We start from the raw sequence: 15779 nt of genomic DNA on the forward strand, positions 1-15779 counted from the left end.
CTGGGCATATACCCAGAGAAAACCATAATTCAAAAAGACACATGCACCCCAGTGTTCACTGCAGCACTATTTACAATAGCCAGATCATGGAAGCAACCTAAATGCCCCTCGACAGCCGAATAGATAAAGAAGATATGGTATATATATATACAATGGGATATTACTCAGCCATAAAAAGGAACGAAACTGGGTCACTTGTAGAGACGTGGATGGACCTAGAGACTGTCATACAGAGTGAAGTAAGTCAGAAAGAGAAAAACAAATATCATATATTAATGCATATATGTGGAACCTAGAAAAATGGTACAGATGAACCAGTTTGCAGGGCAGAAATAAAGACACAGATGTAGAGAATAAACATGTGGACACCAAGGTGGGAAAGTGGGGGGTGGTGGTGGTGGGATGAATTGGGAGATCGGGATTGACATATATACATTAATATATATAAAACAGATAACTAATAAGAACCTGCTCTGTAAAAAATAATAAAATTAAATTTAAAAAAATAAATTCAACAGGTATTTGTTGAATTCCTACTATGTACAAGGTATTATGCTAGGTTTTACAAGGGACACAAAGGTGAATGATAGACTCTGTTCTCAAGCAATTTACTGCTGTCCCTTGGTATCTGAGGGGGATTGGTTGCAGGACCTCAGCAGACACCAAAATCCGAGGATGCTCAAGCCCCTTACATAAAATGTCATATTATTTGCAAATAACTTATGCACATCCTCCCATATACTTTAAATCATCTCTAGATTACTTATAATACCTAATACAATGTAAATGCTATGTAAATAGTTTCCTGTGTGTGGCAAATACAAGTTTTACTTTCTGGAACTTTCCAGAATCTTTTTTTTCCTGATCCACAGGTGGTTGAATCCACATATATGGAGGGCTGACTGTATAATCCAATAGATCTAATAGTATGAATTGAACTGAACATACAACATATTATTGAATATCTTGCTATTAAAAGTAGACATTTCTACTTCTTGTATTAATAATAAAACTATTGAGTACAATTTATATTTGTACAAATTTTTACCTGTTTGTTTGCAAACACAACCAGAGGAAGGATTGGATTTGTCCCAATTAGTTGATGAAGGTGCTTCTTGGCTTCAGGTAATCTGTTGTGATCTGCTGAATCCACCACAAAGATTAGCAGCAATCCCTTGGACAGGTACATTTCCCAACAGGAACGGAAAGGTTCGCTGCCACCAACTACAAAGAACAGTAGAGAAGGAAGAAACAAACACAAACCTCAGAAGAGTCCACTAAGGGGGACAGGAAAGACACATTTTGATAATTTCTGAACACTGGATACGTATTCTGATAAAAGACCTCTGTGAGGCTCTACCCAATTCTTCGAACAACTTGAGCGATGTTACTGGGGAAATGATTGGTGGGAATATTTACTCTCCACAAGCGGATCACTCATTCTGGAAAACAAAGGACCAGCATAAAGATCTTAAATTTGTACTACAGTGGATGCCTCCTGATTTGTTATACACAGCAGCCACTATGGCCAATGCCTGTCTGTCAGGTATAGCTCAGCGAATGGGAGTAGGATACTAAAATAATTCAGGGTGGTGGGTTAAAACACATATTTCTCTAAAATAAGTTTTAAATGGACTGATTTAAATGTCATTGGCTAGCCTCACTTGGACAACTTTTTTCCTTTGTCAAAATCCCAGAACTAATTTCCTCTCTTAATCTTGCACTAAGAGTTAATATGATCCTGTGGGCATTCAGGAATACTTGCCTCAGAAAAAATTCCTTTGGGTTATTTCATTCTGCTGATTCTTCCCAGAAGAAACTTTTTGGAATGATAATAATACATACACAATGAATTCAGTTTTAATTTTTCTCCTGGGGCAGAATATGACAAACAATGGCCCACAGCCTAAATCTGGCTCACTGCCTATTTTTGTACAGCCCACGAACAAAAAATGGATTCTACCTTTTTAAATGTTTGGGGAAAAAAAGAATACCATTTTGTAACACATGAACATTATATCACATTTGGATTTCAGTACAAATAAAATTGTATGAGAACACAGGCACATAGATTGGCGCACATATGGTCTCCAGCTGCTTTCGCAGTACAACTGCAGGGTTGAGTAGCTGCACAGAGCTAATGTGGCCACAAAATCTACATTAGCTACTCTCAAGCCCTCTGCAGAAAACGTGTGCAGACTCCTGTTGTAGGGACTTAAAAAGACCGTTTAAAAAACGAATAGGAAAGGGTGTTGATTTGTCTTTGTTTTCTGTTGTATGGAGAGTCAGGCTAGTCATCCTTTGAAGTATTTTGTGTTTTTAATTTTTTTAAAGAATGTGTATAATCCAAGTAATTCATATGGTTTTAACACATGTAGTTTAAAGATGAATGAACATGTCGTTCCCCATGTTTTTGGCCACACCATGACATTTCACCTACATAGGGATTGCTATCTTTTAGGTATTAACTTCTAACTTAACAGCAATGTAGTTGAGAACACAGTTTGTATGATGCATCCTCTTTGAAAACTTTAAGACTTGCTGTATGGCCCAGTAAGCGGTCATTGCTGGTAATTGTTCTGTGAGTGTTTGAGAAGAACGTGAATTTCAACTTTTGTATGTGGCTAAAGTTGTCTAATTGGACTATTTTATATTATTCACTAGATCGAACTTGTTGACTGTGTTCAAATTTTATATATCTCTGCAGATTTTTTTTCTCCTTGATCTTATTAATAATTGACAAAGATATGTTGAAACCCATCACTCCAACGGCAGATCTGTCCATTTCTCCCCCTAATTGGAGTTTTCTTTTTTCTTCCTATCTCTCTTTTTTTCCTTCCCTTTCCTTTCCTTCCCTTTTTTCTTTTCACTTTTTATATTTTGAGACTTTTGTTAGCCATCCATTTCATTTAAAATAGTATTTCTTCCATAGCTTTTGGGGAAATTGAAAACGGAGCACAGGCTCCGGAAGGGCAGGCTCAGTGGCCATGGTTCACAGGCCCACTTTTCACTTTTTATATTTTGAGACTTTTGTTAGCCATCCATTTCATTTAAAATAGTATTTCTTCCATAGCTTTTGGGGAAATTGAAAACGGAGCACAGGCTCCGGAAGGGCAGGCTCAGCGGCCATGGTTCACAGGCCCAGCCGCTCCGCGGCATGTGGGATCCTCCCGGACCGGGGCACGAACCCACGTCCCCTGCATCGGCAGGCAGACTCTCAACCACTGCGCCACCAGGGAAGCCCGAAAACTCTATTCTTAACAATGCTTTAATCATAAAGATTTGCCTGCAGGTTTACCAATTTCTCTGCCCACCATTTTCTCTTCGCAACTGAATGAAAGCAAAAATTCATAGCATTTTACTTGCAGGCTGGAGGGGGGTACAAAAGGGGGTACAGAAAACTCCCAGTTTTCTGGCTTGAGCCTATTGATGGGTGAGGAGACATTTACTGACCAGTTGGATTACAAGGGAAAGGAACAGATATGGAGATATATCAAACATTTTGTCTTGACGATATTAGGTTTGAGAGGCCAATGAGACAGCCAGGTAGAGATGTCAGGCAACATCTGGATATGTTTGGCTGGAGAGATAAATTTGGGAGTCATTAGCATATAGATAGTATTTAATGTCAAGAGGAAAGGTGAAATCATCCTAGGAGAGAGTGTAAAGAGGAGACAAGAGGATCTAATGCAACTTTGGGGTACAGCAATATTTTGAGAGGTGGTGACTCCAGAACTGCCAGAGGAGGGGTTTCTGGGTTGCCATCTGGTTACAAGAGGTTTGGAGCTTACCTCTATTTGCATTTGCAGAGAAGGAAACACACTGTATTTACTTAGATTGCATTTCTATTTGGGGTAGTAAGGGAGAAGGGAGGCTGTTATAGGAGGGGTGCGAAAGCCTTCCCCTCAACTCCCCTTTATTACCACCACTGCAAAAAGAAGAAAATGAAAAGAACAGAAAGTGATTCCCACACTGTACCCAAGCACTAAACTACACATGCATTCTGAAAGTCTAGGAAAATCTGACCCAGTGTTTCATTTCACAAAGACCCAATGCTGATAACATTAAATCTGGCTTAAGGTATAACGATAATGTGGCTACAGGCTATCGGTTATCCCCAGAACTACTGAGAAAGGCAGCTTACTCTCCAGGAACTCCAACTGGCTGTCTTCAGTGCTGATGCACACTGCATTGAAACCTTGGGTTGGTGCCACGCTGTGCTGGACTCTGTTTAAAGCTAGAGAGTGGAGAACACTGGTCTTTCCTGCTCCATCCAGGCCCAGCACTAGGATCTGCTTATTTTTCTCCTGCGAAACAAAAGATAAGTCAATAAAGCTATGCTATCAGGGCCTGGTTTTCCTGGCTCCTGGCAGTGTGCCTGCCAAAAATATTGTGGAATTGTAAACCAGAACAAAACTTCGCAAAACATTTAATAGGTCTAGAACAAGCTGTACCGGTCAGTTTCTATTTTATATAATCAGCCATCAGTTATGTGATATTAATTGCATACCCCCTCTCCATCCCCCAACTCCTGGTCAATCTATCAAATAAATACTTTATATATATATTAGGATTTATGGGAGGTGCCATATTTTCAGGGTCAATTTTCAGACTTCACTTTGCTTCCTGAGTTCATGTCCATTGGAGACTGCAACAGAATTCAATTTGTTGTATGGGGTCTTGGGGCCTAATTGTTCCATATATTGACTTTGCCACTCAGCATGTAAGCATCTAAGGTCTCATATTATTAATCCGTCTTGTCTTCCCAGTTGAATCACTAGATTAAAAGCTCTTAGGGCGAGGTTACCCTCATAAATGAAAAGGCGAAGATTATAGAAACTGTTAAACCAGTTCCAATCATAACTGAGTATTTAAAAATCTGATGCTAAAACCTGGCGAACTAGATGTAAACTTTAGGAAGAAGCATTCTACCAACATACCAACCTTAGAAAATTTTATGACAAGTGGTTGAGGGGCAAGAAGGGCAGGCTGGTATGAAGACAGAAATAGAAATTTCAGAGTGCTCAGAAAGGTGACTTTTAGGGTACAAACTTTAATGTAAACAGTAATAAATGAGCAACAATCCAGCCAGACTACTCACAGGAATTCTATTCTATTTCTCAAACAGCCTACTAGAGAGATTTCTCATGCATAAAAAACACTAATAAATGTCTTCAGTGGCATTGGTTTAAAAATAATAATCTTATACGTTTCTGCTTGAACACTAAATGTTGACATTAGACTTAGATTGGATTTGTTTAAAAAAAAAAAGTGATCCTAAACAGCACTAAATGTCTATCCACCTCCCACCTCTTTTTTTTTTTTAAATATATAAGATCTATGTAAAGTAAGATGTTTTAAGGTCTGGTCTAATAGGGTCTTGTGTACAGGGCAGCATTTAATAAACCTGTCTAGTGAATAACAGAATGTTTGTTTTTGGAGTGAATTCTTGATGGCTCTTAAAGCAAAAGGTATTTCCATAGGTGTTTCCTCTATCCATCCCCACTTCCTCCCCACTCCCTCTTACCCACACCTAAATGTCATAGTGTCATTCTGAGAGAGTGATGGTAAGGAAGAGGGACTTGATGCATGAAGGGGATGCTTTAAAGCAATGATGCCACCAAGAACTGGCTGCAAGATGTGGATTGTGTCCCCCTCATTATCTCCACCAATGGCTCTACTCAGGCTATCCCAACATATTTCATCAGCTCCAAGATGCTGTTTGTTTTTTGTTTTTTGTTTTTTTTTTCACATTTTAACATCTCTGAAATGAGGACTTTACAGTCTATGGTATGTCATACTTTGGTTGGCAGCATTTTTTTTCTTTGTTTGTGTTACCTAAAATAATGGCACCTTAGATCCTATGAAATAGAAACTGTGAATAAAAAGTTCTCTACTCCCTTTCCAACCATATCGCTGCTCCTAAACCCCTAGAAACTCTGCAGTCACTGATGCTTTGCATTTTGCTTATTTTTTAGTCTAAAATACAAGCCTCCTCATGTTTCTAATCTCTTAAGAAAAGCTGGGGTTACTGTAAACCAGGAGTTCAGACCCGAAATGTGATTCTCAACACCACTGTTCCTTGCAAAAGTTATTCATTTAACTATATGTGAACCTATGTAGTCTGTGTTTTACCAGAGATCAAATCTCCATTAATAATTCACATTGTTTAGAACCAGAAAGCAGCTCTGAGCTCAGGAACTCCAGGAGCACAGAGCCCACTGAGCTGATCCAAATAATACCTGTTTTTCCTTCTTCCCTCTCAATTTTTAAATCGTGGTAAAATACACAACATAAAATTTACCATCATAACCATTCTTAAACATACGGTTTTATTAAATCCATTCATAATATTGTGCAACCATCACCACTATCCATCTCCAAAACTGTTCATCTTGTAAGATTGAAACTGTACTCATTAAACTCGAACTCCGCACTCCCCCTTCCCCCAGGCCCCACCATTCTATTCTCTATGATTCTGACTACTCCAGGTACATCATAGATGTGGAATCATAGGTATTTGCCCTTTTGTGACTGCAGTGCCTGGTTTCTGAGACCTCTCAGTTAAACCTTTGTGCCCGTCCCTTCTGGGCGCTGGTGGTCTGAAAACAATGGAAGTAGTAACCTCAGCGCCCACAGAAAATGTCCAGAGGGACCCAAAACACATCCTGCACAAATTCAGGAACCCTGCACCTTCCCGCATGGAACTTATGAAACAGAAAAGACTGGGAGAGAGAGCGCATGTGTGGTGAGGGTTTGGGGCTGGTTTCAGTGTCGTGGGCGGACTGGGAGCTAGCGTTGGGCGTCGGACAGAGATGGGGCTGGAAAGAGGGCTGTTCCCCGCGCTCCCGTGAACCTCTTCAACCCTAGACCTGACGAGACCTGACCTTCCTCAACACTAGACCTAGACCTTGGACGCAGGGTCGGGGTTAGGGGTGAGAGCGGGCAAGGGGCTGGCGTTCGCAGCTTGGCACACCCGTTCCATCCGCGGGTACAAAGCCCGCACACGAGACCGGATTCCCTCCGGCCCGAGAGCCGGCGCTCCGGCCAGAACGCCGACAACGGCCTTGGGTGAGGAGGGTCTGAGGCACCCATCTCTTACCAGCAGCTCCAGCGGCGGCTTTGCCAAAGTGCTGTTGTCCATTTCTTTCTCTTCTTTTTCCGTAAATTGTTCCTTCCCCTTCTCCGTCTCCCGCCCTTTCCTCTTTTCCTCTTCTTTATTCTTACTTTTCTCCTCCCTCCCCCTCTCCAGTTCTTTTTCCTTAATTTTCTCCTTCTCCACCTCCTTTTTATCTTTCTCCTCCTTTCCTTTTCCCCGAATTTTCTCTTTCTCCGGCTCCTTTCCCTTCTCTCTCCTCACTTACCCCCTCTCCATCCCCACCACCCTTGTTTCCGTCCCTCCTCCCACGCGCCCGCGCGCGCTGCAGCTGCGGTGCGCGGTCCCGGCAGGAGTGGCCCCTGCGTGGGGCGCAGGGAGGAGACGCAGGTCCACGCGGCGTACAGCGCCCCCGTGGTCACCGCGCCGCCGCCAGCACTCCCGCCCCGAGGGGCGACGGCTGCAGTCCGGCATCTCGCGCTCGCTCGCCGGGGGCTGCGCGCAGCAGATTCGCCGAACCCTGGGGCGGTAGGCGAATTGGAGAGGGTAAGGCGCAGGTAGCTAGAGGAAGGGTCGAGCCTAGGTGAGGGGGTCTGGAAGGCCCGGCCGCGGGAGTTCGGAAAGACCCGTCAAACAGGAAAAGCGTCCACAGGTGCCACTTCCTCGGGAGCGCGTGCTAAGGCGAGATCCCCTCGGGCTGGGCAGGGTGTCTCAGAAAGGCCTTTCGAGATGCCCACACCTTAGCCTCTCACCTCTCCCGCCTCCTCCCCGAGCCCACCCAGCCGTCGTGTCTCCGACCCGGAGAACGCTTGAGGCGCACCAGAGGATGACCCGCCTTCCCCTCGTCAGTAGTCACAAGCTTGGAGAGTGAAGTTAGGGATCTCTCCGCCCTCCGTCCTGTTTAAGTCCACCAGCAGCGTCTAGAGACGCGATCCAGGATGCTTAAGGAAAAACAGGAATGTGAATGGTTCCCTTATTTTAAATTTGTTACATTTCGCTTAAAAAAATTTCTCCGGAGATTAGTCTGCCAGGATCAGATACTGGTAATACCGGGTATTAAAACCACAACTAAACAAAATAGCCTAGTTGCTCCCAATGATCTAATATGTAACAAATTAGGTACCCACGGGGCTTTGCAAAGGTGGTGTAACGTTGCTTACACTGCTTGAGAAGTATATGGATGGTTTTTTTTTTTATTATTTTGTTAAATTGGACCCTTTAGTATAGTTTACAATCTAACAACATTATCTTAATGCAATAAACTGACTTACCTTCATCAGATCTACATTTCAAACAGGTTAAAAGGAAACAACGAATGAACTGCAGGTTTCAGAAAGCTTCAGTGATGCAACAGTTTTTAAGTAGTTCTTAAGTTTCCAAGCAGTCTTGAAAATGCTATGCTTAAACACTGAAAAAATGTTTACTCCTCAATTTGTTTATATACAGATATCAACATGATGAATTTTCAGTCAAGTTAAAACTGGGTTCTCTCAATCCCATTAGTTTAGTTTTCCTGTTTTGGGGGGAGAGGCAGGGGAAAATTCTAGATACTCAGCTTAAAAAATTCTTAAGATATACTAACAGAAGTCCTCTGTAAAATGCCAACACCCCAGAACACCTTAATCCATACTCACCGCTAGATTATTTTATTTTAAAATGTGCTACAGTGAATGGATGTATCCATATTGGTTTTTATAAATGCACACACACACAGACACATATATATATATATATATATATATATATATATACAAAGTATATAGGTCATTGGTTAAAGACCTGTCCAAAAGAAGAAATAATTACTAGAAAGTTAATGTAGGTGTTTACACTTCACTTGACAATTACAATTTATTTGAACTGAGGTTTCAGTTGCTTAATAATGACTGATAACAACGACTGGCAATTACAATGACTTAAATACAGAACTATAAACTTCTCTGTGTGCCTTGAGTCAAAATTTTCATTGGCGGATAATTTTCAGCAAAATTTTGTAGCGTAGTTAACCTAAAAAATGATTATCCTTCACCACAGAAATTTAATGGAATCCTAAAATCATAAATTTACTAGCAATTATTTTTGTAATGGGGTTTATATTCAGAAGGAATAAATATCTGTCACTTACCAAAAGACTATTCTGAGAGCTCAAAAAGTATAATGCCATAATAAATCATTCATATATGAAGGTCTCTTGTTTAGATGCTACCACAGTTTATGTTAAACAGAAAGGCAGCACCACATTTCTTACTACTGTAAAGGAGGAAAGCCTTTAAAAAAACTCTTTGAAGAAGTTTCAGTAGATATGTTCAGAGTCAAACACAGCAGCACTTTATTAACAAGGACAGAGCAATATGATCACAAGGAAATACTCATAAATCTAAACTGAATGCTATCTTGGGCAGCATAAAAGGAATACTAACAAGTGTAGGCATCCCAGTGTGTCTGTCTCACACCTGTTCAATGGGAAGGTGACTCGAAAGCAAGGCAAGAACAGAGTGACACTGATACCACACACTGACTACAATACTTCATTACTTTGAGAAGGATAGTGAATGGTCATACCCCCAACTAGAAAGAGGAGTCATTTGAGACCTATCAATTGGGCCAACAGTTCTGTTAAGCTTTAATACTGCCTACTCCTGAACTCTGGTATTGACTTCCTCTCTATGTAGGAACTCAACGTTCATGCTCTTGATAGGGGCTGTTTAAATCTTTCTGATTTCTGTCAAATCCATCTGACCTCAGAACACTGGGTCTAAAAGTCAACTTCTTGCAACATCGATGTCTTTCCCTTGAGATCTTTAATAATGCTAAATCAGCATAATGTTATCATAATTTGAAAATGACATGGGGGCACAAAAAAGTCCTAATTTGTATACATGTGTATATATGTATATACATACACATACTTTTCATTACTATATATATATATATATATATATATATATATATAGCATCCCATATTCTAGTATCACATGGCAGAGAGAATTTACAGTCAGAATAATCAAGACATTTAATTTAGTTTTCCTGTGGCCACTCATGTAGTGAACTGAAAAATACCAGTGTATTAATAAGGTCCCTTTTTATTACATGCTATTTCTAAGCAGATATTTGGAATGCTCAGAAGACTCCACTTTCAGTCTCCTAAGGCCTCCTAAGACATAATTTAAAGTGGGACTTGATAGAACAAATATCTTTGCACTCTAGTTGAAACAAGTAGTTTCTGTTTATATCCTAGGAAACCTTGGATAACATGCCTTGTTTGTGAAATTGAAAAAAACAGCAGATCAGCACACAAAGAGAAAGGATGCAACAGATATCAAAGTGGGTAAATGCCCAGCTATTCTGAGCCCTCCTCATCTGTGCAAAGCAAGGTGGTACAAGTAGGCCCAGTCTGACTGGGCAGAGTTTGAGGAAGATGCTTTTCTGTTTGATGCACAAGAAAATAATTTTATGAAAATGTGGGGATGGGAGAGGGAGCAGCTCTGTGCTTCTTGCTGTGTTACCTTTATTATGTTCCCAGTGTCACTGAGACTAGTTTAAAAATAGCCTGCAAAAAGAATGTTCTAATCACCAGCCACCTTTTCCACCTTTCTTCTTTTTCTGTTGCTGTTTCTTTTTTGTTGCTGGAGCCCCTGCAGGTTTCTGGTGTCTTGGGGGTATGATATTACTTGTAGATGTAGATGCTGTTGCTGCACTGCCAGGTCTTGGGGAGGTGGGTGGGCTGCTCACAGTTTTACTGGCATCCCTGAAATCATCAGATCAGGAAAGTGTTGGTCATTCATATATTCAACAAAGGAAAAGGCTATAAAAATGTATGTACATGGATTTCACTTTCCACCTCTCACAATCTCCCCCACACATTTTCTTTTTCCTCCTTTCTTTCTTTTTTGGCCACGCCACACGGCCTGCAGGATCTTCGTTCCCCAATCACGTTTGGCATGCGGGATCTTGGTTCCCAGACCAGGGATGGAACCCGTGCCCCCTGCAGTGCCTCCGAGTTCAGAGTCTTAACCACTGGACTGCGCGGAAGTTCCCACACATATTTTATTTTAAGGTGCGTTCCCCAACTCCCTATCCATTTTTCTTTTGAATAAAATTTTTACTGTGTTATAATTTTTAAAAATGTAATTGATGGTACATGTCAATTTTTAGAAAGCTTAGAAAATAAAGAAAAAAACAACTTTTAACGACCTATAATCCTACCATGTAGAAATAACTGATTTAGTAACATTTTAAATTCTGCTTTCTAGTCAAATTATTTATTTATATCTGTTTCTCTAGATATTTAGTTGAATGACTCAGTGTATATAGTTTCCTTTTGAAGGTACTGTAATCCTAACATCTGCAATACAATCCTACAATTCTAGTATTTACAATACAACCAAGCCAGAAACAGCACGTTTTCTTTCCTTTACATAAGCATATTACAAAACATTTATTAAAGATATCTGACTATACTTCTCATACTGAAAACATATTTCAAAAATTCTTAATGATGACCCTGAGTCAATCTCAGAAAGAAGCAACCTATGCTCTGAGGACTGGGAAGCAATGACTTACAGTTCAGATGAAGCTCCTGCAGTTGCTCCCTGAGTCCCTTTTCCAATCTGATCCTTCTTTTTACCCTTCTTTCTTCCTCGGTAGTAAGAACGTTCACGCATTGGTAGCCATCTTTCTGGATCTGGGGTCACTTTTGGGTCATAATTTTTAGGCAGTTTTCCTGTGTAACAATTAATTGATAAAGAAATGAGAGATCTGGCCATAATGTTTTCGAGATAGTTTGTTTAAACACTGTGTCCAAACCTGGGAATAAATAACATTAAAACTGAAATAAACTTATCTGAGAAAGTTTTATTTGTATAATCTAGCAGGGGAAAAGGACTTATTTCTAAGCATGACACAAAATTCAGAGGGCATAAAAAGATTTCATAGATGTATCTGTATAAAAAAATTTAAATTTTCATTTGGTAAAAGATAATTTTTAAGAGAAATAACAAAACAAGAAAACATTTGCATACTACGTAACAGAGTGAGTTAATATTCTTAATATAGAATGAGTTCTTGATAATGAGTAGGTAAATCATGTAAAGAAAATGGGCATAGCTATAATTAGAGTAAGCCAAGAAAAAGAAAAGTCATTAACCATGTGAAAAGATGCATGACCTCACTAATTAAAAATAATAAGGATAGGGGAGTTCGCTGGTGGCCTAGTGGTTCGGATTCCAGGCTTTCACTGCCGTGGCCCGGGTTCAATCCTTGGTCAGGGAACTGAGATTCCCATAAGATTCCCTGTGCAGCGTGGCTGCCCCCCCGCCCCCCAAAATTTAAAGGATAAAAAATTCTATATTAAAAAGCATAATATGCAGTGTTTGTGAGATAGTGGGAAACTCTCAAACACTACTGGCAGAAGTATATACTAGTATAGCCTCTGTAGAGAGCAAATAATTGGCAGTACCAGTCAAAATTTATACTTTTAGAAATTTATCCTGCAGAAACTTGTAAGTCACAAAGCTATATATGTGTAAGAATACTCTCTGTGATATTCTTGAAAAGAGCAAATTAACTTAAATGTCTATCAATAAGAGAATGATTAAATAAATTATAGTATCCCCACACTATAGCAAGCTATAAAACTGAGTTAAAAATGAAGTACATCTATATTTAATAATTTGGAAAAATCTCTGCACAATATAGTCTAAAGTAGATTAAAACAAATTATCCTGATTTGTTTATATCAGTTTTGTAAAAATATTAATTGAGGATGTAAATGTGTATGTGTTTCTATATACAAAAAAAGTTAAGTAATTATCTCTGGGAGAATGAATTTGGGGTAGGGAATTTTCCATTCTTTATGCCATTCTATAATGACAGAAGTCTGTTACCTTTATTTTGTTTTTATTTTCTTTTGTTTTTATAATGAGCATTTCTCTTGTAAATTTAAAAAAATACTCATTTGGAAACCACGAAAATAGAAAAGAAACTGAAACTGGAGGTTACTGATACCTATAGTTATCAGCTATTTCCTTGCAGTATTACTAATAAATAAAACAACATGAAACAAATACTTTAGTTTTTACCAATTTCCAAGTACAGTGATAAAAGTGAAGAACTAGTAAGACTTGTAGGTAAAGACAGTGGAGTGAATGCAACACTGGCTTCTGCACTATCCAAAACTCCACTAAAATAGTAATAAACCCATTAAAAGGAGGACTAGGAGAAAAGATATTTTCAGTAAAATTCTAGAAGCTGGAAAACAGATGTGGAGGAGTGGTAATAAATTTAGCAGATTTGGGAAACCTGAATCCTTGATTTCGCAGTAAGCAAAATCAAGAAGCAAACTGATTTATACCACAGATTTCCCAAAGACTCGGGAACAGGTAGGTGGCTCCAGGGATATCCTCTGACTAATTGAAGCCAAGCATGGTAATTCCACCTTCTCTTGCCATGGATTAAAATAGGTAAGCCAATCAATGCATGGCATTCCTCTGGTTAATAGTTCAGGGCTGGACACTGACCTATACTGGCCCAATCAGGTTAATGGGAAAGACTTGCCAAATGCAGAGGCTCTCTTTACATCCTGCTGGATATAAATGATAAGTATATGGCTCTGTTTCCAACAAACATCTGATTACTCTAATGGGATTCATTTTTGTGTACAGGAGAACAAAGAGATACAACTACTGGATAAACTAACCCTGATATAACCTTCCTCTACACTGCCAGTTTCATAAACAGTAAATTTTCTTAAGCCAGTTTCACGGAGTTCTATGGTACTTGTAGCCAAAAGCACTCTAATGTAGAAGAGCTTACTGTGTGCCAGGCACTGTTCTAAGAGCTTTACATGTAGTATATTATTTAATCCTATGAGGTATATACTATCATATACCATCTTACAGATGAAAAACTCAGGAAGGTATGTTAACCTGTTCACAGTCACAGTGAAAGAGCAATGTTACTAGAGCAACAATTTGAATTCAGGCACTCATAAACTTCAGAATTGCACTCTTTAAAGTTATAAATTGAAGTAAATGTTAGCTACAGTCAAGACAAAACTCAGTTTCAAAGATATGAGAGTTTATGTCTGAAGATTTCTATGTAAGTCCAAACTCAAGCTTTTACCTTATAGAAAGAAATCTAAAGATTAAAAAAAAAAGCCTTACCCTTCTTTTTTTTCTTCTTTTTTTTCAAATCTCCCTGTCTACAAAGAGAAGAAAAATCATTATCATAATTGTGATAAAAATATTTATAGAGCATTAAGCATGTGCAAAAGAGTGAGCTGGGTACTTTGTCATAAAGGTGTTTAAGATTTGGTGTCGCCTCACCAAATTTGGGATATTAATTCAGGTTAAATTTAATCAAGCTTCAAACACCGTTACTTTTTGGAAGGTACTTTAGAAAAGAGGGGTGACAACTGTTTTCAGAAAATAGATACCATTTACACTAGCACATATTAAGTCTACGTAAAAAGGTAAGAAATCTGTACAAGCACAAAAATCTATAGTTCTGTGCTAAGTTACCTTATATTTGGCAAAACTAGAAAACAGATAATTTAAACTCTTTGCCAGAAGAACGTGTATAGGTATCATACATGCAAAGAATATTTCTGGGAGGATATGCAAGACAAGTAACATTGGCTGTGGCCTTGGGTGGGAAGAGGGCAGACAGGGGTGGGAGGACGACTGTACTTTTTTAATCCTTCAGGCTTTGAACCCTGTGAGTTTATTGAATTTTTTAAGTAAAATCTTTATTAAGTACACTGACAAAAAATAAATAAAGGTATTGAAAGAGCATAAAAAGTCAGGGGAATACTTCAAAATAACTATTAAGTACTCTGATAGCTACAGTAGAAAAGAGGAAGACATTAAAAAAAATCCCTCTGGATATAGTCATGTGATATACCTCTATGGGAACTATGAAACAGTGAACTAAAAAGATAGGACAGAAACAATGTCTGCCCAAATTTCATTCTACCAAGTCATTCAATTGTGAAAGTTCTTTTAGGGTACCCTGAAGAATAAGAAATGCAACATACAGCATCTTACTTTAGAGCTTCATCTCTCACTCAGACTATGCAACAGTCTTCTGAATTGTCTCCCTACAAATCATACTACACAGCCATATCTGCAATTTCCCAAAGACTCTCTGCCATTTCTTACTTCTTTGCCTTTGCTCACATTTTGCCCATCTCATCCTCATCTTCCTCCAGAGTCAACACAGTCATCTCCTCCATGAAGCCTCTCCTAACCTCCCACCGTCCCCAAGAAGGACGGACTATTCCCTCTGGTGTACTCCTCTATGCCTGCACAATCACAGCACGTGCAACCTTTATTTCAATTACTGCTTAAGTATATTTCCTTCTGCTAGACTGAAGTTCTTTTCAGGACAAGGACAATGATTTATTTTTGCCACCAACATAGTGTTAACTTCAAAAGAAACTACACCTTTTTATGTATCTAAAAGTCAACATAAAATAAAAGGCATTAATAATGCCTAATGAAAATATTGCACTGAAACTGAGAAGCTTTAAAGTCAATGTACATCTTAATAATTGTCTAATGGAAAAGATAAAGACGATTAAAGGATTAGAAAAGAACTAGGGCTTCCCTGGTGGCACAGTGGTTGCGCGTCCGCCTGCCAATGCAGGGGAACCAGGTTCGCGCCCCGGTCTGGGAGGATCCCACAT

General features: G+C 39.3%; 2 protein-coding genes across 2 annotated transcripts in view; both read right to left on the reverse strand.

Moving 5' to 3' along the window:
• LOC102996483 (ADP-ribosylation factor-like protein 9) overlaps nucleotides 1-7375 on the reverse strand; it is an 18725-nt gene extending 11350 nt beyond the window's left edge. Inside the window, 3 exon segments of the mRNA XM_024132006.2 lie at nucleotides 1049-1224; nucleotides 4145-4307; nucleotides 7103-7375. Coding sequence (XP_023987774.2) covers nucleotides 1049-1224; nucleotides 4145-4307; nucleotides 7103-7375 — 612 coding nt within the window.
• A 1519-nt stretch (nucleotides 7376-8894) lies between these two features.
• SRP72 (signal recognition particle 72) overlaps nucleotides 8895-15779 on the reverse strand; it is a 27369-nt gene continuing 20484 nt past the window's right edge. The window contains exons 17-19 of the mRNA XM_007115935.4: nucleotides 14257-14294; nucleotides 11657-11816; nucleotides 8895-10841 (exon numbers count right to left, since the gene is read on the reverse strand). Coding sequence (XP_007115997.1) covers nucleotides 10664-10841; nucleotides 11657-11816; nucleotides 14257-14294 — 376 coding nt within the window. The 3' untranslated portion in view covers nucleotides 8895-10663. The remainder of the gene's footprint in view (nucleotides 10842-11656; nucleotides 11817-14256; nucleotides 14295-15779) is intronic.

This window comes from Physeter macrocephalus, chromosome 7, assembly GCF_002837175.3.
Source record: "Physeter macrocephalus isolate SW-GA chromosome 7, ASM283717v5, whole genome shotgun sequence".
Classification (NCBI taxonomy): Eukaryota; Metazoa; Chordata; class Mammalia; order Artiodactyla; family Physeteridae; genus Physeter; species Physeter macrocephalus.